Source organism: Oreochromis niloticus, linkage group LG8 (assembly GCF_001858045.2).
Source record: "Oreochromis niloticus isolate F11D_XX linkage group LG8, O_niloticus_UMD_NMBU, whole genome shotgun sequence".
Lineage (NCBI taxonomy): Eukaryota > Metazoa > Chordata > Actinopteri > Cichliformes > Cichlidae > Oreochromis > Oreochromis niloticus.
This window is the reverse complement of record NC_031973.2, coordinates 16776833-16803388: the sequence shown is the minus strand read 5'-3', so window position 1 is coordinate 16803388 and position 26556 is coordinate 16776833. Positions and strand designations below refer to the sequence as shown.

At 42.0% G+C, this 26556-nt stretch overlaps 1 protein-coding gene across 6 annotated transcripts in view; it reads left to right on the top strand.

Annotated features, from left to right (window-relative positions):
• LOC100704400 (sodium channel protein type 4 subunit alpha B) overlaps nt 1–26556 on the top strand; it is a 40805-nt gene that overhangs the window by 2911 nt on the left and 11338 nt on the right. For 4 of the 6 annotated variants that reach the window (XM_025909834.1, XM_025909832.1, XM_019362636.2 and 1 more), the window contains exons 2-21: nt 399–576; nt 675–812; nt 5291–5409; nt 5560–5631; nt 6241–6369; nt 7662–7747; nt 7960–8160; nt 8720–8783; nt 8860–9001; nt 9090–9290; nt 10314–10413; nt 10597–10826; nt 11475–11546; nt 11632–11733; nt 11801–12148; nt 12238–12403; nt 20832–21004; nt 21607–21670; nt 22483–22637; nt 24303–24476. In XM_025909834.1, coding sequence (XP_025765619.1) covers nt 399–576; nt 675–812; nt 5291–5409; nt 5560–5631; nt 6241–6369; nt 7662–7747; nt 7960–8160; nt 8720–8783; nt 8860–9001; nt 9090–9290; nt 10314–10413; nt 10597–10826; nt 11475–11546; nt 11632–11733; nt 11801–12148; nt 12238–12403; nt 20832–21004; nt 21607–21670; nt 22483–22637; nt 24303–24476 — 2914 coding nt within the window. The remainder of the gene's footprint in view (nt 1–398; nt 577–674; nt 813–5290; nt 5410–5559; nt 5632–6240; nt 6370–7661; nt 7748–7959; nt 8161–8719; nt 8784–8859; nt 9002–9089; nt 9291–10313; nt 10414–10596; nt 10827–11474; nt 11547–11631; nt 11734–11800; nt 12149–12237; nt 12404–20831; nt 21005–21606; nt 21671–22482; nt 22638–24302; nt 24477–26556) is intronic. The other 2 variants (XM_025909833.1, XM_025909835.1) reach the window with 2 other exon arrangements.

Genomic DNA, 26556 nt, shown 5'->3' with positions numbered 1-26556 from the left:
CAAATGGGAAATCAATACCTACACCCTGCCGGTGATCAGATAACTTCCTGGGATAACAAGCTGGCCAAAGGAGGAGATAGAAGCCACTGACATCAAGAAAAGGAAGTTTCTGCTAAAAGTTAGCAGAAAGAAACTAAAAGTTAGTTTCAAGTGCTTGCTCATACTGTGTTGTGTGATTTTTGGGTTTTCTCTCTAATATTGGAGGGTCTTTAGGTTACAATATAAAGCACCTTTAGGTGAGTGTTGTATAGAATTGGTGTTATTTAAATAAAATTGAACTGAATAAAACTGAGAAAACTGATAATGATTAATAACACCCCTACAGACAACTGCAAACCTCTGTAAGTGGGTTCAAGGAAACCAAAAGGAAACCAAACCAAAACCTCTCTTCCCTACAGAAACCTGTTGCTAGGCAACAGCGAGGTTCGGCCACTTCTCCAGGATGAGAGGATGGTATCTCTGCTGCCACCTGTAGGTATGGAGGTTTTCAGATGCTTCACGGCTGTCTCAAAGGAGGTGGTCCAACAACGACACGAAGCTGAGGTAAAGGAGCGAAAGGCGTGGAAGCACCAAAAGGTACCGATCAACTTTCAGGAATCAGTGGAAGATAATCAATCAGTAAAATTAATACTGCTGATAAGTTGCATGAGGGGAAATTCTTCTGTGTAACCCAGGCAAGTGAGAAAAACCTGCGCAAACCTGCTGCTCACCTGGAGACTGGGAAGTCCCTCCCTTTCATCTATGGTGTCCCGCCCCCTCAGCTTCTCAACACCCCATTGGAGGATCTGGATCCCTTCTACCAATCACAGAAGGTCTCTGATCCCCTGGTCTCTCTGATGTGTCTGTCCATCTGACCTGTCTTTCTCTGTCTTTCTTGGACCCGTCTCCCTCTGACCTTCTCTCTATGACCAGTCCACCAGTCATGTCCACCCTAGCTGGAAAGCTCAAAAACTTATTTTATTGTTGTCTGTTATCCTCCTGGGCCTTACTCTGGGTTTCTGATTTCTCAACTTTGTGTGAGATTTGTGTGATCTTCATGATTTTTAGCTCTTAACCATCAATGTGCCTAGTAGACCCATTCAGAGTAATGATTTATTACAAGAGTTTCAATCAGGATCTGGAGTGCATCACAGTACAGAAAAAGAATAGTGAAGGTTACAAATGATCTTCTTTTGGCCTCTGACAGTGGACTCATCTCTGTGCTTGTCCTGTCAGATCTCATTGCACCATTCAATACTGCTGAGCAGAATATTTTACTACAGAGATTAGAACACATTAAAGGTACTGCACTGGAGTGGTTTGAAACATATCTGTGTCAAAGAATAGCTTGTTCATGTAAACTTGGAGCCTTCTTCACACATAGAAGTTTTTCGTGGACTTCCACTGGATTCTGTGCTGGAACCAATTTTATTTACATTATAAATGCTTCCTTTAGACAATCTTAGTAAAAAACTGCATCCATTTTCATTGCTATGCAGATGATACGCACCTTTATTTATTCATGAAGCCAGATGATACAAATCAAATTTTCACCAGGATATGTCCTTCAGTGCACATATTAAACAACTATGTAGGACTGCTTTCTTGCATTTTTGCTATGTCTCTAAATTTAGAAACATCCTGTCACGAAAAACTAGTTCCTGCATTTATTACTTCTAGGTTGGACTAGTGTAAAAAGAAAAAGAATGCTTCAGACCCTTCCCATTTAAATAACTTCAATTTCAAATTTCAAATTTGCCTTTCTAGCCAAAGTTCTTGAAATGATAGTGGCTGCACAGGTTCATAGACACCTCACTGGAAATAACTTGTACGAACGGTTTCAGTCCAGCTTCCGTTCTTTTCATAGTACAGGAACAGCTCTAGTAGAAATCACTACTGATCTTCTGCTTGCAGCTGAGTCTGGACTCATCTCCATCTTCATTCTCCTTGACCTCACAGTAGCTTTTGATACTGTTTCCCACCGCATCCTTCTTTATAGATTAACATCTGTTAGGATCAGTGGTACAGCACTCGCCTAGTTGACCTTGTATCTCTCTGGCTACTCACAGTTTGTTCAGTTACTCACAGATCACGATCTACTCCACTTAACTCCGGTATACCCCAAGGCTCTGTCCTGGGTCCTTTTTATTATCTATCTCCTACCCCTAGGTAATATTTTCAGGAAATATAACATCCAGTTTCACTGCTATGCAAATGACACCCAGCTCTACCTATCCTCCAAACCCACAGCTACTCTCCCACCCAAATCAATTTCTGACTGTTTAAGTGAAATCAAGGTCTGGTTTACTCACAACCTTCTTAAAATTAATGGCAATAAAACAGAATTAATTCTAATAGGCACCGAATCAAAACTGACTAAAGTTCCAAACAGAAGTCTTTTATTATCCATTAATAACTCTGTTGTCACACCCTCCCCTCAGGTTAAGAGTCTTGGTTTCATCCTCGACAGCACTCTTTCCTTCACAGCACATATAATTAATATTTTCATCTCTGTAATATTAACCGCCTTCGTCCTTCACTCACTCCAAACAGTACCGCCATACTTGTCAATGCTCTTTTCACATTTCTTTTAGATTACTTTAATTCTCTTCTCTGTGGTCTACCTCATAAATCTCTCCATAAATTGCAGTTAGTTCAAAAATACAGCTGTTCGTATTGTATCCAGAAATAGATCCACTGAACATATAACAGCTGTTTTTAAACAGCTCCATTGGCTTCGGGTTCACCTCCATTCGAATTTCAAGATCCTGCTTCTGACTTTCAAAGCCCTTCATAACCTCGCTCCATATTTATCTGATCTTCTCCATACATACTCACCCCCTCGTACACTCTGCTCTTCTTCAGCTTCCTTTCTGTCTGTTCCACCTGCTCGTCTGACTACCATGGGACTCAGAGCCTTTAATTGTTCTGTCCTGAGACTTTGGCTGCACTTCCACCAGATCTCCAGACCACAAACCGTCTCTTCACTTTTAAATCCTTTCTTAAGATTATCTATTCAGAACTGCATACCCTTCATTATGACTCCATCTTAGTGCATTTTTACTTTGATTTGACTTTTATACTTTCATACTTGTTTTTATTTTTTATTTACCTTATGTTTTTATTTTGTTTTGCTAATCTAAGGTGACCTTGAGGGTCTTTAAAGGGGCCTATAAATAAAAAGTATTATTACTGTACTTAATTATTATCAGGATGTCCTAAAAACTCCCTGAAAAGCCTCCAGTTAATCCATAATGCTGCAGCAAGAGTACTGAGAGGGACTAGAAAGAGAGAGCAGATTTCTCGTACACTGCCTTCTCTTTATTGGCTCCCTGTTAAATCCAGAATTCAAAATCCTGCTCCTCACATACAAGGTCTAGACCAGGAGTCTGCAACCTTTAACACCCAAAGAGCCACTTGGACCTGGTTTCCATGCAAAAGAAAACACTGGGAGCCGCAAATACTTTTTGACATCTAAAATGAAGATAACACTGTATATATTGTTTTTTACCTTTGTGCTTTGTGCGAACATCTACAGTAAGTAAGTAAAGTTTATTTATTAAGCGCTTTTCACAGACAGGCAGTCACAAAGCGCTGTACACAAATATTAAAATAAACAATACAATCAATAGACATTATACACAATGTAAAAGATCAAATGTAAATAATGTAAAGAATATAAAATACGTAGATCAACAAAAGGCTTGTTTGAACAGAAAGGTTTTTAACTGCTTTTTAAAAGAATCCACAGAGCAACTAAGGTGTGTTGCTTATGAAATCCATGAAGTGCTACAGAGAAAATTACATTTTATTTATGTAATTAACACATTTTGAACTCTTAAAGAAATATAACAAAAGGAAAGACACCCAGCTGAACTAAAATGATCCATGTAGCAAGCAAAAACTGTTGTGAGCCGCCACCCTTTTCAGGTCAAGGCTCCAACCTTGACCTGACTTTTAAAAAGTAATTGGAAAAAAAGCACTATGCCGCTAAAAAAAAAAAAAGATATTTGCAAAATTCTGCCTAAATATCTATTTTACCTTGTTAATGTGTGTGGCGGGGCGTGGTCTGCAGTGCCGCTGCATGGGAGTCGGACACACCTGAGCGGCACCCGCAATCGCGTCTCGCCGCCTTAAAGCCTGTGCTCTCTCTGCTGTTGTGTTGTCGGGCTGTGAGCTGAAAAGCTGCAGCCGGCTGTATGCGTACAGCAACCATGTGTGAAAAGTGGTCAATAAAGAGATGCTGAAAAGCATGTTCATGGAAACATTGTCGGGTCTGCCGTGATGTGTTTACAATGAGACTTCTGGTCCTGAACCTCTGCGCACAGCGTCTGCAAATCGGGGCTTTCATCTTTACGCAGGACTGTAAGCTGTCATCTGTGAGGCGGGAGCAGTGTTTGTTTTTAACATAGTTCACGGTGGAGAACAGCTGCTGACATAGTGTGGATCCGAAGATCCATAATTGGCCTACCTGGGGTTGAAAGTCTCGATAAATGCATGGCGTTTCGGCGGGTACACCGGCTTCAGCGAGTGTGACGCTTATTTTGAGTGATGAAAAAAATAATAAGATATAATTTTATTTTTGTATTTCAAAATCACAATAATCTTCCAATTTAGAACTACAAGTTAAAAAAAGAACTAAACACAAATAAAATGCACTTCTGCGAAATACTTCTTCTATTTTCCCAAACCACCCGGAGCCGCAAAATAAGGACTAAAGAGCCGCATGCGGCTCCGGAGCCACGGGTTGCCGACCCCTGGTCTAGACCCATCTGTCTCTCACCTGTCTGTCCCTCACCTCCTTTCTGTCTCTTATTTCTCTGTCTCTCACCTGTCTGTCTGTCTCTTACTTGTCTGTGTCTCACCTGTCTGTCACTGACCTGTTTTTCTGTCCCTCACCTGTCAGTCCCTCACCTGTCTGTCCCTTATTTGTCTGTCCCTCACGTGTCCTACTGTCCCTTACTTGTTTGTCCCTCACCTATCTGTCCCTCACCTGTTTTTCTGTCCCTCACCTACCTGTCCCTCACCTGTCAGTCCCTCATCTGTCTGTCTCTCACCCATCTCTCTGTCTCCAGCTTCTCTGTCCCTCACCTGTCTGTGCCCTACCTGTCTGTATCTCACCTGCTTCTCTGTCCTTGACCTGTCTGTCTCTCACCTGTCAGTCCTTCAACTGTCAGTCCCTCACCTGTTTGTCCTTATTTGTCTGTCCCTCACATGTCCTACTGTCCCTTACTTGATTGTCCCCCACCTGTCTGTCCCCTACCTGTCTGTATCTTACCTGCTTCTCTGTCCATCACCTGTCTCTCTGCAGACCTTCGTGGTTCTCAGTAAAGGAAACATCATTAACAGGTTTAGTGCTGACTCGTCTTGTTACCTGCTGAGTCCATTCAACCCGTTGAGGACCCTCGCCATCAAGACCCTTCTTCATCCATATCCTTTATGATGTCATAGTGTCAGGAGCCTCTGTGTGGTCAGGTTTTAGCTCTCTGGACCATGTGACCAAGTTAATCTGGATTAGATTTGGTTTGTATTGTGGATTAGAGATGACAGGTGAGGTGAGTTTTCCCTGAACTCTCACACTTTCTTCAGTACATTCATCCTACTGGCGATCCTGAGTTTCGGTGTTCTGCGGTTCAACTTTCCTGTAGTGAAGTGAGTTACACACACACACACACACACACACACACACACACACACACACACACACACACACACACACACAGATCATTCATCAGGAGCAGAAAAACACGACAAAGTGATGAACAGATGTGGGCTGTTAATGGCAGCATCGATGAGTCACAGCATGAGAATGGTTTTAAAGTCTAAATCCATGCTAAGGCTCAAAGACAAAGAGTGAGTCTGTCCTCAGTCTGTTCTCAGTCTGACAGCAGCAGCACACAGAGGTCTGTAAAGGTCAAACTGACTTTGCTCGCTGTTGTCGAGACAGGAAATGCTCAGAGTGTTCTGATATGTGAACAGATTTGTCATTCAGACAATTAAGAGACGGCTTAAAGGGCCTCTTGTGATGTTTGTCCATTTTGGAGAGATCTGCTGTGGGAGTGTTTGCCTCCTCTTCAATATAATGGAAATACTTTTACTGTCTTGGGCTCGCTGTAGCTCGGGAGGTAGACCCAACTCAAACTAACTAACTGAAAGTTTGGCGGTTCAGTCCCTGCCTACTCCAGTCTGCATGCCAAAGTATCCTTGGGCAAGAATCCTGAGCTGGTGTGAAAGCTCTCTGTCTCACATGTATGTGAACAGGTACGTGTACATGGCCCTCTTCATGTTTGAGGCTCTGGTGAAAGTCGTGGCGAGAGGCTTCTGTGTGGGACGCTTCACCTTCCTCAGAGATCCCTGGAACTGGCTGGACATCATCATCATCAGCACCCTGTAAGGCTCAATAACACACCTCACACTCTCACACAGACTCTATGTAAAGCCTTAAATCTGCATTCTTTCTAATGACCAGCAGGGGGCAACTTCAGGTTGCAAAAACAAAATTCAGTGTAATCTGTTTTAGATTTATTGGAAAACGGCTGACATGAAGTTGGTGAGACTTATTTCTCTGCCGTGATTCTCCGACATGTACAGTCATTGGAAAAGAAAGTTTTCACAGGACGATCCTGAGAAAAACTAAGTCCAGCCTTACTCCCTTCATGGGAATTAAGAGGGTAAGCAGCAGCCAGGTGCTGCTAATCGAGCCAGACTGATTAGTCATACAGAAAATGATCACTTCAAGTTGTCGCTGCTGAAAGTATCTCTCCAAGCTACTCACTGATGAGGTACAATTAGGACTACTTATACTGTGAGTTTGTAAACGGAAGAGCTCATCTTTGTTCACTTCTTTAATGTTGGTTACAGATTAACATGATCCAAAAAACAGGAAACACTATAAACAAGCCTTCACAATAAGAGCCTCTCAGTCCTGAATAACAAGACTCACTGCAGCTGAGAAAATACTCAAGAAATGTGATCCACCGATTGAATCCACTCAATGCTGGACGTGACCTTTACAGTTAGACCAACACAGTTTTTGTCAGTGTGGTCTCATATCTATAGATCCATGTCCATGCAAGTAAGGTGGGTTGCAAAGGTGAAAATGATCTTTTTGCTGCTTTCACCACCACATCCATCCATCCAGTTTTCTTCTGCTTATCTGAAGCTGGGTTGCAGGGGTAGCAGCCTAAGCAGAGAAGCCGAGATCTCTCTAGCATGTCCTGGGTCTGCCCCGGGGCCATTCCTTTGTTATTACCCTTATATTTCGGGTTTAGTTGTTCCTTGGTTCAGGCACTGAAACTCCTTGTTTAGGTTTGGGACTCTTTCAGTGTTTGAATCCAGGCTGACATCAAACACTGTCCCATTAAACTGACCACACAGAGACTCTTGATGTTTCATAAGGCTTGGTAAGAAGCTAACCTCCTGTAGCTGAACGCTCGCTGTGCTGCTCTTCTTTTCTGTGTATGTCTCCTCTACCTTTGTCACTGATAAAGTTTTTAGATTTATGTTAGGACACTCTAACTGTCACGTCCTTATCACCGCTTTTGCTTCTGTACATTCTGCTTGACACACTTTTGCTTTTTCCTGCTCGGCTGTAAATGTCTCTTTATGTTTTACAGCTGCTTTAATCACTGTTTCATGATGATGATGGTGAAGGTGGTGATGATGATGACTCTGTGTCTCAGATTGGTGTCACAGTTCGTAGATTTGGGGAAGTTTGCTGTGCTGATGACGATTTCTCTGCTGCTGAAGATCTTCACATGCAGCCAAGGTGTGTGTGTGCGCGTGTGTGTGTGTCTGTGTGTGTGTGTGTGTCTGTGAGTCTCTGTGTGTGTGCGTGCGTGAGTCTGTGTCTGTGTGTGTGTGTGTGCGTGAGTCTGTGTGTGTGTGTGTGTGTGTGTGTGCGTGCGTGAGTCTGTGTGTGTGTGTGTGTGTGTGTGTGTGCAAGCAACTTGTATTCACAGCGTGGGGCTGTCTTTACAGGTCTGAAGAAGACGGTCGAAGCTCTTGTCCAACCGGTGAAGAGGCTTGATTGTGTCATCATCCTGACGGTGTTCTGCCTGAGCATCTTGGCTATCATTGGTTTACAGTTCTTCATGGGAATCCTGAAAAACAAATGTGTCATCTGGTCGATGAACACAAACACGACAGAATTCGATTTCCACAACCACACCACCTCTCCAGGTATGATGGCCGTACCACATCCTGATTGGCAGGTTAGCCTTTTAAGACAGTTTTTAAGACAGTTAGATGGCTGACTCTCAGGTCTTCTTCCAACATTACAATGAAAGCAGTACAAAGAGATGTGCCCTCAAGATCTCATGTGAGATCAGGTGAACCTCTGAGGAAAAGTCTTCAGGTCCAAAAACAAAAAGTCAAAAAACAGTTTTATTTGTTGTTATCATATTTTAAAATCACCCACAATAATGTAGATGCTTAAAATTACAGCCTAAATGTGACCTTTAATCTGTTATTAAGAGTGTTTCCTGGCTCAGTGATTTATTAAACATGTCCGTGAAGACAGTTCTGCAGCACAGTCCCTCAGTGCTCGTCCAGGGATGTTATCAGGACCTGGGGCTCTGCATGGATTGATCCTGGTATTAGAAAGATATCCTGAGTATGTTCAGCTGGCTTTGTAGTGCAGACTTCAGCACCTTTCATCGTTGCCACCCCTGCCCTTAAATTAGAAAGGTGAAACATGATCTGTTTGTACGGTTTGAATGTCTGTCTGTCTGGCTTCTAGAAAACTATTACTACATTCCTGGACATCCTGATCCTCTGGTGTGTGGAAACCAGTCAGACACTGAGTAAGTAAACATGAGTGCATCTCTTTCATTCACTGACAACAACAGCAATAAAAACAAACTGTGATGATGTGTTCAGGCGCTGTCCAGACGGTTTCAACTGTGTGAAAGCGGGAAGTAACCCAAACTTCGGATACACCAGCTACGACTCGTTTTTCTGGTCTCTGATGTCACTTTTCAGACTCATGATGCATGACTTCTGGGAAGGCCTGATGCAGTTGGTCAGTAACTCACTGATGACCACACGCAGGCTCCTCCCAGTACTCCAGTTGTCTCATCTGTTTCTCTCACCTGTCTGTCCCTTTGCAGACGTTGCGAGCTGCAGGAAAATCCTATCTGATCGTCTTTCTGCTCGTCTTCTTCCCGGGTTGTTTCTTCCTGCTCAGTCTCATTTTGGCGGTGGTTGTCATGACACGAGCGGAGCAAGAAGAGGCTCAAGGTGCCGAGGCCATACAAAGAGAAGAGGAGTTCGGACGAATTGTGGAGGTGCTGAAGAGGAGAGAGGAAGAGGTCAGTAAGGACTCTCTGTAGTCATTAGAACAACAAGTCCACTCTCACTGCTTCCACAGGAATTAGGAGGGCAATGAGCAGCCAAATACTAATCAAATCTAATCAGATTCAGTTCATTGGTTGGTCATCAGTAAGTGTGTGCACCTCTTTAACAGCAGATTTTGACAGTTTGCTGTGGAGCATTCAGGTGTGTGCTCACACAATACCACATTCTCCCCTGGACTGGGTGCTGCACCTTCAAAAACACAAAAGCAGGAATCAATGGTCCACACACGGGAATAAAGTCGCTTCTTATTTACTGAACCTTGTGTCACATGTTACAGGTGCAACTTTTTTACGTCTACCTAACTTACAGCCCTTTCTTCTTCTACCTCAGGCTGTCAGGCTCCATGGCCACGACAAAAGGGAGAGGCACCAATGCCAATTAAAAATGTTTTACTTTGAAAGAAAGAAACAATATAAGCTAACCATGGGGTGTGTAGTCAGTACAGTCAGTGGTTTGAGATGGTGCATAAGTGAAGAAGTAGGATGTACAATGTTGTTTAGCGCAAGACACCAAACCAAAACCCAAAGATACCCAAAGAAGGTATCTCTAGGAGGAGAGCCACACCAACAGCTGAGCTCTGACAGCTTTCGTAGAGCACAGGCACACTAGGCCCAGGTGTTGCTAAAACATTCCGCACCTGTACAAAATGTACTGGAATAACACAAGTAGGTCTATTATCGGGCTTTAGTTCTGTTCATATATCAAACAAGTCCTATTCTTCATCAAAATATCCTTCCTTCTGTGTCTAGCATGTGACCGATCCTGCAGACCTGTTGGCAGCTGATGCCAGTGTGCATTTAAAATCCAGCTGTTCCAAAAACCTTTCACCAGCTTCTTCTCAACTGATTGTGTCAGCCATGACCTTTCTGAGACAAAATAACCCTGTTTGGAAACTGTTCAGAGTACTGTGGGATGGCTCTGCTGAAATCGTCATTTAGTCTTTGCATAACTGAGTTTGGGTGTTTTGTTATGGACAGCAGGCTTCCAGCAGGGCAGAGACTCCAGAGCAACAGGACTCACTGCAGAAGAAGAAATCAGTTGCTGGTATACGAGCTACCAAGCAAGAACACGTTAAAGGTAAACAGATATTTCTGTTATAATGGACTCTTTAACCTCCACCCTCTTTCATTGGGACATGACAGGACAACACGCTCTGTCACTGAGAGCACTCACAGGTACAGAAACACCAAGGGCCGAGGCTCTACAGACAACTTAATGCTGACACAGTTTGTGGCCTCACAGAGTAGCTTTGTGTTGCAGAGGCAGAGGAGCACCACCGGCCTTTGTGCTGCACCTGCACTGACGCCTTCCTGAAGGGGGACTGTTGTGGCTGCTGGCGATGGCTCAAACAGCAGTCTCACACCTTTATCATGAACCCTTTCTTTGACCTGGTCATCATCATCTGCATCATTGTTAGCACCATCTTCACAGCCATGGAACATTACCCTATGATGGAGGAGTTCTCAGAGACCCTGGTCATCGCTCATCTGGTGAGTGTTGAAGAGGTGTCTGCAGATCCTGTTATCTCCTACTTGGTTAATTTAATGGCAGCTTGTTCACTGTAGCCTAAAATCAGGACTTTTCCATTCTGCTCCCTTAGTTTGGTGTTAGACTTGATCAGTTGGAAGGACCATATGTTCTGCTTCGATGTGCCTCCATGACCAATTTAGTGATGAATGCTTTTAGCGGGTTCTTCAGCCACCTAGCAAGAGTGGTTTAAAATGTCCACTCAGAACTAGTACATCACAAATGGTAACGAACCAACGGTACAAACCTGTAAACGACCTGCATAACTGAGAGGAAAAGCAGCACAGTGAGGTAAAAATGTAACGGGGGTAAAGTATAAACCTCTGGCAAGTCTCGAGAAAAGTAAAGATAAGCTGGGATTCAGAGGGAGCTTTGCAGAGGTTTATTCAAACACCGTGAGTCTTTTTGCAGTAACAGTGATGCCTGGTCAGAGTGATCTACCTTTACATGTGTGACATTTCACAGGAAAATTATTGTTTTGTTGGAACTTCTACTTCTGCACGGGGCTCGGTGTGTTCGAGGTTTTTCATCTGCCTGTCTGCCGATGGTTGGATGAACTGGATGCAAAACATGCTTCTACCTGTGACCTCTGACCCCTTTGAACTGTGCAGGTCTTCCATGGGATCTTTGCTGCTGAGATGATCATCAAACTTGTTGCAATGGGCCTGCATGGATACTTCCAGGTCAAATTTGTAGTTTCTTCTCAACAGTTCAGCAATCTGCCATTTTCAAAGAAACATTTGTGATTGTTTGTTGTCGTGGTTACAGGTGCGCTGGCATATCTTCGACTTTATCCTCGTCATCATTTCTCTGTTGCAGCTGGGACTGGCTGACGTTGAGAGTCTATCTTTGCTGCGCATTTTTCTTCCGGTTAGTATAACATCACCATTACCGTCACCATCATCATCTGTCCTCACGTATCTTTCTGTTTGTCCAGTTCCGAGTGTTTAGGTTGGCCCGTTGGTGGCCGATGCTCCACATGTTTTTGAAGATTGTCTGGGCCTCAGTGGGGAACCTGACTCTGGTTCTCTTCATCACGGTCTTCATGTTCTCTGTGGCGGGCATGCAGCTGTTCCAGTCAGACTACAAAGCTAACGTCTGTCGCCCTTCTTATGACTGCCAGCTTCCTCGTTGGCACATGGAAGACTTTTTCCACTCCTTCATCCTTGTCTTCAGGGTCTTTTGTGGGCAGTGTTTAGAGTCTTTATGGGACTGCATGAAGGTCTCGAATGATGGCGTGTGTGTGACCTTCTTCATAATTGTCCTGATTGTTGGAAAGCTGCTGGTGAGCCTCTTTGCACTCACCAACCTAGAATAACCCAGCCCTCCTTAGTCCATCAGGAGTTTCTTAATGAGTTCCTGGTCTGTTTGCAGATCCTACATCTGTTCCTGAATTTATTGTTCATCAATGATCAGCTGGTGGATTCAGAAGACAAAACAACAAACACCCTGCAGAGTACCATGAAACAGACCAGAACATGGATCCCCAAGAGTATCTGGACTTTGTGGGGGAAGAACTACGCTGACCAAGACCACAAAGGTGGTTTTTGTTTGTATATTTTGTCTTTGTAGGTTCTCAGTTATCCAGGTCACAGTAATCCAAGCAGCTTGTTTTGTGCCAGTACTTTATGGTTGTTTTTGGGGTCTGCATTATTAACATGGAACGTATATATAACACTGGCACAGCCACAGTGAGGTAACACATTAGTCAAAGTCAAACTAAACTTTATTGTCATCTCGCTATATCCAGTGCATCATATAGAGATGAGACGACGAGGCTCCAGTTACATCAGTGCAAAAAACCCCTAATAAATAGATATAAAAGGAGTAGGAAAATAAATATACACTTAAGACTAAGACTTAGTTTGTGAAGTCCTGTCTTGAAGCCTGAAACTGGATGTTTACAAACTGGATCTGACTGCGACAGTGAGGGACTCTGCTCACTACTCATTGATAGTAAAATATAAAGTGGATTGTAGTCCCGACTTAAATCCTCCCGTGCTTCCTTCTCCTCAACAAGACTTCAAACTAGTGACTGAGACCATAAATTCATTAGTGAGTTGAGAGATGAGGTGAGCACGAGGCTCATTTTCTCATATACTTCCAAATGTTCAGGTTTCTTTTACAACCAGAGGAGTCGCCACCTGCTGGACATTAGAGAGACTGCAGGTTTGAGGCAGTGTTGCCTTCATATTTCAGATCATCCTCACACACAGTCTGTTGTGTTAAGGGTCCGAAATTGAGGACGAGAGTAAAACAATGATGGTCCAGAAGAGCTTGGTCAAACAATTGATTTTAATGAATACACGCAGCGTGGGGAGATGTACACTGGAAAACATCAGTTGTAAATCCCCACCCAAAAATACACTTCAGATTGCTTTTATAACATCAGGGTATTATAACGCCCCCTCTTGCGTTTACAAGCACATAATTTACATCTTAAGAACATTGTTTGCCTCTTTTACAGACAATGATCAATTCTAAGAGATAAATGCAGACACAGGAGTTCCCCTTTCTGGCATCCTTTTCCAAATATGGTGATGAGGTCCCAATGGACTTGTCCTCCTTCCGTCACCTGTTGTCAAGTAAACTCTAGTGCCACATGTTGCTGAATACATTCAGGCCTTTGCTCCACTATTATTTTTACTGTAACCATATAATCAGCATATAAGCTTTTAAGATTATAGATTTAACTCAACGATTTAAAGTGGTTCTAACTGCACCTGTAATAAACATGTTAATATGTGATTATGATAACCCCTGTAATACAAATTATAACATAATGCCAACAACTTCAATAAATGCTTTGATGAAATGATAATTAATGCAATGATAAAGATGATGGTTATGAACAGTAACCGTAAAATAATTCCTGTAATTCTACAATTCCCTCTCTTGACGTCTCTTCCAGAGACGTCACCACACCGTTTTCTTGTGTCACTCCTCGACCCACTCTGTCACCTCTAGATCCATTAATGGCATCATGGGCACCGAAACCACCATTCCCAGGTCCACTGCCTTCGCTCTGACCCTCTCTACCCGTCCCCTGACTCAGCAAATCAGACAATAACCTCATGTCATCTAGGTGGTCCAGTAATAAAACGCCAGCTCCCACTTGAAAACACTTCATGCTTAAGTGGTCCCTGCTCCTTTTCTGGGTCCCTCTCTAGTGGAAATCTTCTCCTGTAAGGGATAGAAAACAAACAGCCTCTCTCTGCTACACCTCACTAATCTACTGTGTTCATCTAATGTTCCTTTAATTATTCAAAGTTGGTTCACAATATCATGTTCTGGGCTCTATCCTTTATATTAACTTTTTCTTGATCTTAATTTACTTAATCTAAATGCTCTTTATGTGTGTGAGCAACGCTTTTAGTTCTATTAAACACACCCAGGGTAAAATATACACCATCCCCATGTCAGCCTAAATCTCCATTAGAAAGCACACTTCAAAATTTTCTGTCAGGATTTACGCCTCTTTTTGCTTCAAGCATATACATAACATGCAAAAGTTACTGTTAATGCCAGTTAGACAAGTTTCCATTATCTACAACATTTTGTTTCACCCGCCTCAGTAGTTGCTAAGCAGAAACAAAGCAACATGTGTTCCACCTTTGCCCTATAAAATAAATCTCTGTCATGTTTGTGTCTGTAAGCATGTTTTGCATTCATTCATTACACTCCACGCCATCCCTGCAAGTTAGGAGCTATATAGTTAAAAGCTACATCAAGTCCAGGCCTTTGGCCTCGCCTATGTTTAAATCATGTGTGTTTGTAAGCGTGAATGCTGTTTATCCTTCTATTGCTCCAAGTCCCCCGCAATATATCGACTGAGACATCGCGCTCATCGAAGCTTATGACCTTAAATGGACCGAACATCAACTCTGTTAATGAGCACGATCGCAATGTGTAAGAAAAAATCATTTCTACATATATAATCTCCAATGTTATTCATTTGAGTCAGCGACACTTTTAACACTCTCTTAAGAAAAACTCTCTCCTCTACCCTAGAAATAAATTTGTGTAATATCTGTTTTAAAGCCTACATTATAACCACTTATCCTAAAAATAAAAAAGAAATCAAACATTTTCTACTCCTAAAATCTTCACTAGTTTTCCCCAAATTATCTAAGCATATCTTTTATTCCCACAGTTTCCCTTTAAGTTTTATATACAGCTTCTTATGAACACGGCATTTTATCTTCTAAACAGGATTCAATTCATTTCAATCCTTTAACTTACACATGAAAATAACACTTCCTACCTTAGTTTACCATATCTAAATCATCCAAAACTCCAAAAGTCATAAAATGATCCTAGAACCCATTTCAAATTAAACAAATTAAACCTCAAATCCCTCTCTTTTTGACACATCTCATGTGGCAAAAAACTCAAAATGCTTCACCCAAGCTTGGGAAATTAAAACAACAAGGTTAGTCATATCATTTCTCAGAACAGCTCAGCAATCCTCCTCTCTGCTCCGGCCCTGAAAACCTGTGTTTAAGGAATAAAATCAATTTAATCATCATGTCACATCTCCTCGAAGTCCTGCTCCCTTCAAAGTCTGGATCCTTGGAATTTCCTGGAAACAAAACCTGTACTTTACATTTCATACTTAACTCTCCCCCTTATGATCCAATCTGTGTCATAACAAAAAATAAAACTTAAACAGAACAATTATCAATCATGTGTTTCTTCAGTTAATGGTAACATGAGTTATATCAAAACATGTTTCCCCTTTAGCATCAAGCATTCACCCAACAATATAATGTAATACCATAATCTAACCCCAGTAAAAAACAAAAACAAAAAAACAAAACAGAAACTTTCTCACAGCAAACATCAGCAACCCAAAATCAGCATCCTCTTTCTCTTGCTGACATGGCAAATTGTTTGTCCACATTTATTCATCCCAACTTTGGTCCAGTCACACAAATTCACTCACATGCATTCACACCAGGTATTGCCAATAGTGGAGACTCCCGCACGAATAATCAGATTCTCCACATCAGCAACATGAGCTCATTCATTTGTTTTATTTTGTTTTTTCTTTTTAGGAAAATAGTTCTTTATGCTTTTGACTGGATTGAATCGGTACAATCCTTTTAGACAGAGACTCACAACCAATCAGGTCCCCACAGGTAGACTCCTCCTCAGCCAATTATAATCTGGAAAAGCCCACCTTATGATTGTTCTCCCAAGAATTTTGTCAGCGCTGTTAGTTCACTCTCTTCAAAGCCTGCTTCAGAACAGAAATGAGAAAAAGAGAGCTGATTATTAGCTCATCAAAGTACAAAACAAAATCACCTAACAGGTTTTCTCTAAGTGCACTGTTACAAAACCAATGGGCCCCCTTAGACATGTCCATGTTTATTAAAACTCCCTCTATTAAAATAAAAACAACAACCTCAAAAATCTTAAACAATCTTAAATGTCACCCATTCAACGCACTGAAAACCTCGTCAAAGCTGCACCGTTTTACACACAACCATGTCCCCTTAGACACTTCACCATACTTAGATTCAGCCTAAAATATAAACACGTTATAACAATGTGTCAACACTAAATTATAAATTTCTTGTCCAAATCTGCACCTCTGAACTGTCTACATTGCTTCCTTTCCTCAAGGCCTCAATCACACACTCAGGAAGCTCCTCTGTCACCGCTCACTCCAGCTAATTTGCATACTGAGTCACATCTCAACAAGTTAACTTGACAAGAGAAATACATGTTTAAACCTTATCACATTATTGAATTATTTTCATTTTCTTTCTATACTAATCACTTGCTTTGATCAATCAGTACAAGAGCACTCCTAAGTCACTCTTATAAAAACTACTTTAATCACTTGTCTTTTGTTTTTTCCATAACTCACTCCCCTGTCATATAACCCCTTTGAGTCAACTTCAACTTCAAGCTTTAAGTCTATTTTATTAAACATTCACACCATTCTATCACTCATACAAGTAGCAAGCTAATCTTCATTGCGTATGCTCGTGTTCTTAGCCAGGTTTAATCAATGTCTATGCATTAATCTTCATGAGCTTGTCTTTGTAAGGTTAATGCATTCTCTGTTTGTGTGTGTTATTTTTGCATATGTTGCTTCGCAGTATTTCAGACTCCTTCACAATTTTCCACCTAAACAGTCGGTTTTTCTCCTTCCCCTGGATTACTAGCCCAAACTTTGATTTCCCACCTTAAATAACAGCACTCCTGGTCTTCAGCCAGGTGTTAGGGCTTGCTTTTCCGGTTCATGGACACATCATGCTGTGAACAATTCAACCAGAAACTTGCCTTACCATATCCATTGATGTTAACCTATAATTTCCTTCCGACCGCTGGATGTGGAAAATTGATCCAGGTCTGCTTTGTGCCTGAAAATAACAAAACTAAGACATTTTCATTATTATCACGAGTGCTTAAACGACCCACTTCCCTCTCTGTCCTGTCAAAAATACCAATTATGTTATGTATGTAAGCATGTTCTTCCTTGCATTTTATGTTAATTGAGTGTAAGCTGCTTTCTGTGTTGCATGTCCTGTTATCATGTTAATCAAGTGTAAGCTGCATCTTCATTGCATCTCCCATTATAATCAGGTTTAATTCATGCATCTTTTCCACTGAGTTCTGGATTCAACCTATCTCACTTCTGATCCTTTCTAAAAAATAATTTCACAAGTAACAATTTGTGTATGTGTGTCTTCTATTTGTGTTCACCTCTTTAATCGTGATATGGTGGACATCCCCAAACAATCATGAGTTCCGGCTTCAATTTCAACCCAATTATACCCTGTATTCTCGCAGTCAAACTTGTCCTGCTTCACCTCTCACTGGTCCTTTTTCCTTCACAGTGTCCTGTGTGGCCTTCAAATCTCCAGCAAACACAGTCTGTTTCTTCTCTGTTTTTACTTCTCCATTCATCTTTTCAGTCTTCTCTTCCAAGCATGGCAAATATTAAAATCAATGTCCAGTGCTTTCCCACAGTTCTTTATCCCACTGTTCAACTGTCCAGCCTGTAATTCACTCATACATGTTGCATCACTTGCTTTTCTTACATGCTTCTGCTGGTCTCGTCAGTCGTCATCAGTGTTATGATTCAGTGGCACGGTCATTTGCCTGCTGTATTCAAGTCCACGATGTTCTATCGGTCTTCATCAGGAGATTAACTGTCCTTTTAGGTTCTTCTCAGGATGGGGACAAAGTGAGAGGTCAAGCTATAGAATTTCGAGCCAAAGACGGGCCTGTCTTCCTCCCAATACTGTAAATCTATAGTTTTTCCGCTGTACTCAAGTTCCCATGTTGAGAGAAGTCCACCTGTATTGACACACTAAAGCATACAATTAATATCATTTTCATTTCTTTTCTTAAAAGCTCCATTTGCTTCATGTCCCTAGAGTTTAACTCGTCTCTCTCTCTTCCCTGGGTGCACACTTGTCACAGAGAGTTCCCCTTTATGGGCATGTAGTTCCTGTTCACTATTTCCTGTTTCTGCAGACTAATCGAACTCTTTCGTTTTGTGTTTATAGTCTACAAACCCTCTTTAATTCTACTAAACCTTGATCTAAAAACAATACACCTTCATTTCACACATACACTTTTTAAATCTACTAAATTCATTGCATTTGTCAGCAATCACATCACCGTCTTCAACGTGCTCCATTTCAACCCTGCAAGACGCAGAAATGAATGTCTCCTTCACCTAACATAAAACTAAATTACCATATCAACATACAATTACTGAATTTCAAACTGAAATACACTGTCTGTTATAATAAACTCAAAGAGTAAGCGGGTGTACCAAGTGTATATACTAATGTGTTTTTGAACTGAAAGGAAAAAAAAAAACTCAACCTCTCATAACATCACTCATTCATTTCTTGAATTAAAAGCACTTTCAAACTTTCAAACTTTAATCCTACTTTGCATCACAAAAGAAATATATCTCACACCTTTATTTATCATTTAAAACCTTCTAAATCACTCTAGATCCTCTGACCAAAACGCTGGTCTAAAGTATGAACAGTTTCTTTATTCTATTTCCAAACTCAGTCACAGATCATATGTTCACTATAATCACTCAAAACTTTATTTATACTATTTTAGTGAGCAAAACCAGCATCTTACTTACAGGCATTTAGCAATATTTGCAAACAACAGTTATAAAGCTCAATAATACTCTAAACCGAAACCAATCTCTCTGCACGTCACAGCTCCTCATTTACATTCACACACACACAGTCTCACAGTCTAAAAATAGCTCCAGCACTGCCTCAGACTCCTTTCACACAGAGATCTCTTATTTTATATTACAAAGACGTCTTATATTACAACTGCACAGATTTTAGGCCTGACATTTTAACACCTAAATAATTTCGACAAATTTAAGTTAACGGTCCAACCGATAAAGTCCAACTTTTTTGTAATCAATTAAGCAGTATCTGTCCAACAGTTTCTGCCCCGATTTCTAAGATCCCTAACTCAATTTAAAAGTGTCCAACACCCAAGGTCCAACCTTTGCTGCCCAAAAAAGGCAAACCACCGTTCCAAACGGTAAAGTGGTCCAACCACTAGCTATTCTGGAGTGCCCCAAGCTCCACAGTGACCAACTGACTATCCCTCGTAGAGGACAACGGCGCGCGTCCGAACCGTTGGCAAGCGTTACCTCTGGACAATGCGCTTCTTAGAACTTCCAAAGTTCCGTTCTACCAAACTTTAAGTAATTTTTGAAGACACCCCATAAAATCACACAAGCAATTATATTGATGTCCAAGCCCGGCTTTATATTCAATTGAAACTTTACTGTCACAAACACTTCACCATTTACCTATTACACTAAATTCACTCAGCAGTCCAACTGCATTAAATTCTCTTAGCAGTCCAACTGCTTTCTCTTTACTCGGTACTGTCACTTTCAACGTTTCATTATCATTACTTCAACTTCAATTCTCATGAGAACTTCACCAAAATCAAAACAGACATTTACCAGTAATTTCAGTGAGTAGACTTAAATTTCCAGTGTCCAATTTGGCACAATTTGGAATAATTCAACAGGTAGTGCCTTACCTTTGAATAAGCCGGCTTGTGTCCACTCACTTCGACCACTGACTCGTGTCTGCCCGTTCGAGCACCTCGGACCCTCTCGGTCTCAATCTCCAACTCTCTCCCCCCTCAACCACCGGCCAATGCACCAAATGTTAAGGGTCCGAAATTGAGGACGAGAGTAAAACAATGATGGTCCAGAAGAGCTTGGTCAAACAATTGATTTTAATGAATACACGCAGCGTGGGGAGATGTACACTGGAAAACATCAGTTGTAAATCCCCGCCCAAAAATACACTTCAGATTGCTTTTATAACATCAGGGTATTATAACGCCCCCTCTTGCGTTTACAAGCACATAATTTGCATCTTAAGAACATTGTTTGCCTCTTTTACAGACAATGATCAATTCTAAGAGATAAATGCAGACACAGGAGTTCCCCTTTCTGGCATCCTTTTCCAAATATGGTGATGAGGTCCCAATGGACTTGTCCTCCTTCCGTCACCTGTTGTCAAGTAAACTCTAGTGCCACATGTTGCTGAATACATTCAGGCCTTTGCTCCACTATTATTTTTACTGTAACCATATAATCAGCATATAAGCTTTTAAGATTATAGATTTAACTCAACGATTTAAAGTGGTTCTAACTGCACCTGTAATAAACATGTTAATATGTGATTATGATAACCCCTGTAATACAAATTATAACATAATGCCAACAACTTCAATAAATGCTTTGATGAAATGATAATTAATGCAATGATAAAGATGATGGTTATGAACAGTAACCGTAAAATAATTCCTGTAATTCTACAGTTGTTAGTGGTTTATTGTTTTCTGTGGATCGTATTTGGATTTCTGTGTTTTTTTTAGGTGTTAGATTTAGAGCTTTTAATTTGAAAATATTTTCATGTTTTCCTCATTTGCAGGTGACACTAAGAAAGACAACAAGGAGGAGTATCTGGCCTTAAGCTCTGTGAGCTCAGACCAGCTGACCCTCGATGATAACCATACAAACATGGCCGCCTGGGAGGCCCCCGTCGCTATGGCTGAGATCGAGTTTAGGACGCCTGAAAATGCACAAGAAAAGGAGACTCAGCATGTAAAGCAGATTCTACTGTTTTTGATCCTAGAGCAGAATTTCATGTTAAAAGTAAATACTGATGTATGACGCAGCTTCAGCCTCCAGTACAAACAGCAGATAAACATGTTTGTGTATTTATTATAGAACATGACTGTTTCCCTCACTGTGATCATTGTGCATGAAGAACATCTCTCCACACTCGATGCGACTGCAGCAGTAAAATACTCACTTTGGAGATCATCAGAGCTTCAGCATAACTGCAGGTGTCTTTATGATGAACTGAGTGAAACACAGCGATGAGACATCAGACTGCTTTCACACACACATCCACAGCACACAGGTTTAAACCAGACGACTGGACCGTGTAAAGTTCAGGTTTTAGTTTCAAATTCATCAGCAGCTGCTAATGTTAACATCACTGCAACAGTTTAAAGAAGCTGCAGGTGATCATCAGACTTTAACAGGACTGAAATCAGCCATCCTGAATTCACAGACACCGTAAAGACCCGAGACATAAACCATGTGAGGTTTCAGAGTGTGAACACTTAGTCCGGTGACAGTATTTTAAAGTAACTAGGACATTAAAGTGTCTTTATGTTTGTGAACTTCTATGTCTGCAGTGTGACGTCATACAGAAACTTAAAGATGAAACTCATCTAGAACCTGAGGACTGCTGCTGCAACAGTATGAGCACACACACACAATGTTATATCAAATTATTATATGTAAAATAGTTTAAACCTGCAGTGACAAACTTTTGTCTCCCTCTTCTGGCAGTGAGAGTAATTAAGTAAATGCTGATCTCTGGCAAACGTGTTCATGTTTCAACATATTTGGACCACACAGACTTGGATACCTGCTAAGTAGTGTTCAGTAACATCCAAATAAAATCCTCAAATTTCAGCCCCTGAAACTGGACCTCAGACTTCTTGGATGTCTGTTAGTCCAGTTAACCTCACAGCAGCCATATTATTGGTCAGATGATTGTAATAAAAATGGTGCCAACAGCACAAACACGGTGCAGCGGTCCAGTTCAGGGACTCCAATTGGCAGGCAGCTAGCAGCTACACCCGCCTGTGTCACCATCCACCTGTTAGTCAAAGAGGCCACGCCCCTAATAATGCCAACTTTAAGGCTCAATACAAACCTTCTCTCACTTTCTTACAGTTGTCATGAAAGGGGGAAATTATGGATATGGATTTTATCTCAGACTGTAAACATGTCTATTTGTGCTGTAAAGTTTTAACATAGGAGTCTATGGGGACTGACTCACTGCTGGAGCCTCTGCTAGAGGAACTGCAGCGTTTGATTCTTCTGTGTATGATTTAGTTTTCAGTGCCTCAGGTTGATGGATGATGTAGACCCAATTTAAAAGTTCAACAAACTGTGACATACAGAGATGATATCAAAATTCCTGCACTGCAGCTGTAACAGAGTTTCCGTTACATCAAGAGAACAGAAGCCAATCAGTCAGCAACGCCTCTGATGTGTTTCAGGGTGTCACGTCTGCTGTCCGTTCCTGGAAATAGACACATCCCAGGGTACCGGCAGGGTCTGGTCTAACTTCAGGAGAGCCTGCCTCTGCATCGTGCAACACAAATTCTTTGAGGGCTTCATCGTCTTCATCATCCTGCTGAGCTGTGCAGCTCTGGTAAACAGACATTGTCAATACATATTTGACAATATACATCATCCATTCATGTCCCATTCAAACCCCGAACTCACTCGGACATGAACATGTTTTATCTTCCTGGCTTAACTCCACACTGAAACCACTGAGCTAAACATGTGGCACTGATAGCGATCTGCATGAACCCACAGACAGTTGATTTGGTTTTTGAAATCACTTTTGAATCAGTGTCTTGATGCATGCTCAATCATCCAGGTAAGTAAATCCCAAAGGTTGAATCTGTACACCTGGTCGTAGCGTTTTCAGAAGAAACTTTCATCATCAGGGGACTTCTTCAGTCTCAGCTGACTGCAGGTCTCCAACCTTATAAACAGTACACTAGCTGGGCCCACGTCCTCATTTTAGGTTTGACAGTGTTTTAGTAGGTAAAGGTGAATGATTGGACATGAATTGAGCTGCGGTTTGGGGAAGACCTCGAAGGGGACTGGCGACGGCTCCCAGGCCTGGCAGATCCTCATGTACTAAATAGGAGTGAAGAAGTTAAAGAATTGAGAACAAGGAGGGAGGGTGGGGCATGTAAACGAGAATGAACAGCTTGCAGAACTGGGGGAACCTATATAGATGACAACCGGATGGAGCGTGTTTGGAGGCGTGGTCCCGCTCCTGAAATTCCGATACATAATCTCCAATACATTTGCACACTGACTGAAACTAGCACCACTGAATGAACAATGGGCTGGGAGGTCAGTTCCTTGATCGTTAATATGCAAATTCTTATGACCATTGATCAAAGACGATTGATCAGTAACCATGAGTCCCATTCACAGAGAGTTGGGGAATGGCTGCAATCACAGCATTGTAAGATGGTGACAGATGTACCCTTAAGCCCCCTCCTCGATTCAGAGATGGTCTTTCCTTTTCACGTAAATGGCCTCTTTGACTCCGCGCTCAAACCAGCATTTCTCCCTGTCCAGGATGTGTACATCCTCATTATTGAAAGAGTGTCCACTGGCCTGTAGGTGTAAATAGACTGCAGAGTCCTGGCCTGACGAGGTGGCTTTTCTGTGTTGGGTCATCTGCTTGTGCAAAGTACTGTTTATAAGGTTGGAAACCTGCAGTCAGCTGAGACTGAAGAAGTCACCTGATGATGATGAACCGTTTCTCCCACTGAAAACGTTCAGATGAACTGAATCAACCTTTTGGGGTTTTGGATCCGTGGTTTAAAGAGACATTGTTGGGGTGGTTTCCTGTTTACGGGTAGAAAAGTTATGTCTTATTATTGCAGAGGTGCTGCTCTAAAAGACACAAAACAGGAAGCAAATAAAACATCCCCTCACTAAAGCACCAGAGTTGCAAATGATCACAGTCTACAATATTAGAGAGAGGATCACAACAATCAGATGACAAGAGCAGCCCTTGGTGACAGTGGGAAGGAAGAATTCCTTTTTTAACAGGAAGAGACCTCCATCTGAACCAGAATCGGGGAGGAGCAGCCATCTCCTGGATGTGTCGGAGGGTGGGGGCAAAGAGCAGAGAGAAAAGAAGCATAGAGAGCTCATGAAGAACAAACAGGACAGCAGGTCGTCTGTTAAACGAGAAGGTCACACTGCTAGAATGACAGTGGTTGTCCTCAGATCGTCTCATATGCTGCTTGTTGTGAGTAAACAGGCATGTGTTTATGAACAGGTTTTTGAGGACATCTACCTGGAGCATCGTCCAGTCTTGCAGAGAGTTTTGAAGATGGCAGACCTGGTGTTCACCTTCGTGTTTCTGGTGGAGATGCTACTGAAGTGGGTCGCTTTTGGATTCAAGAAATACTTCACAAGCTTCTGGTGCTGGCTCGACTTCCTCATCCTAAATGTAAGAGCACAATCGGCAGCACCGATTATTGGTAGTATTTTACAAAGCCAGTCACGGAGGGACCACAAGCCAGTGTTCTTCTAGTGCTGGTCCCAAGCCTGGGTAAATGGGGAGGGTTGCATCAGTAAGAGCATCCTGACAAAATCATGGAATGAATGAAAAATGATGTGGTGCATTTGACCATGTGTGAAGCTGGGGATCATAGACCCACCTCAGCATTGGTGATGGCACTGAAGCTAAAGGACAGGCTGTTCATGTCTGAGATGTGGGCGGCTTTGACAGGATGTCAGTATTTGATGTTGTAGCAAAGAAATGGGGTTGTTTCAGTTTGAACAGATAAACTAAAAGCACACAGTCAAGCTGGGTAAGATGAACCTGCTGCTGCTTCACTGCTCTCCTGTACAATGAGGTCAGTTCAATTCAATCAAATTCAATTAAATGTTGTCTAAGGAGCTTGGAAAGAAAAGCGTCTGGACTTCTTTGAGTTGCTTGAAGACGTTTCACCTCTCATCCGAGAAGCTTCTTCAGTTCTAAGGGTCAATGGTGGAGAGTCCCAGATTTGAACCCAGTGGGAGTTTCCCCCCAAAGAGGGACAAAGGACCCCCTGATGATCATCTACCTAATCACATGAGCCAAGGTGTGAAAGTGGGTGTGGGTCCCAATCAGCCCGGGTTTCGGGTGAGCTCATAGTGAAGCCTGGCCCCACCCTATCATGTGATTTCCTGAGGTCAGATGGCCCAGGATGTGAGTGGGCGTTAAGGCATCTGGGAAGGGATCTCAAAACTGGATTATAGATGGCAGACAGTTGGTGTCGTAAACCACCACCTCTGTTCAAATATGGTCGCTCACAGTGGACGTAAATGGCTTCTTTCACTCCTCTTTCAAACCATCTGTCCTCTCTGTCCAAAATGTGAACGTTGGCACCCTCGAAAGAGTGACCTTTGTCCTTTAGATGCAGATGAACTGCTGAGTCTTGTCCCGTGGAGGTGGCTCTTCTATGTTGTGCCATGCGCTTGTGAAGGACACATAGAAGAGCCAACTCCACGGGACATGACTCAAGCTCCTTAGACTACGATGACCTGGATGACTGAGAACCTTCACAGTCAATTCAATGTTATTTATATAGCAGCAAATCACAACAACAGTTGCCTCAAGCTGCTTTACACTGTAAGGTCAAGACCCTACAGTAATGTTAAGAAAACAGAGAAAAACCAACAATAATATGACCCCCTATGAGCAAGCACTTTGGCAACAGTGGGAAGGAAAAACTCTCTTTTAACAGGAAGAAACCTCAAGCAGAACCAGGCTCAGGGAGGGGCGGGGCCATCTGAGGCGGGGTCTGATGATTTAAGACCTTGTATGTGAGGAGCAGGATTTTGAATTCTGGATTTAACAGGGAGCCAATGAAGGGAAGCCAATACAGGAGAAATCTGCTCTCTCTTTCTAGTCCCTGTCAGGACTCTTGCTGCAGAATTTTGGATTAACTGAAGGCTTTTCAGGGAGTTTTTAGGACATCCTGATAATAATGAATTACAGTAGTCCAGCCTGGAAGTAATAAATGCATGAACTAGTTTTTCAGCGTCACTCTGAGACAGGATATTTCTAATTTTAGAGATGTTGCGGAAATGGAAGAAAGCAGTCCTACATATTTAATATGTGCATATCCTGGTCAAAAATAACTCCAAGGTTCCTCACAGTGTTACTGGAGGCCAAGGTAATGCCATCCAGAGTAAGAATCTGGTTAGATACCATATTTCTAAGATTTTCAGGGCCGAGTACAATAACCTCAGTTTGATCTGAATTAAGAAGCAGAAAGTTAGCGGCCATCCAGGTCTTTATGTCTTTAAGACATTCCTGCAGTTTAACTAATTGGTGTGTGTTATCTGGCTTCATGGATAGATAGAGCTGGGTGTCATCTGCATAGCAGTGAAAATTTATGCTATGTCTTCTAATGATACTGCCTAAGGGAAGCATGTATAATGTAAACAGAATTGGTCCTAGCACTGAACCCTGTGGAACTCCATAATTAACCTCAGCATGTGAACAAGACTCTCCATTTACATAAACAAATTGGAGTCTA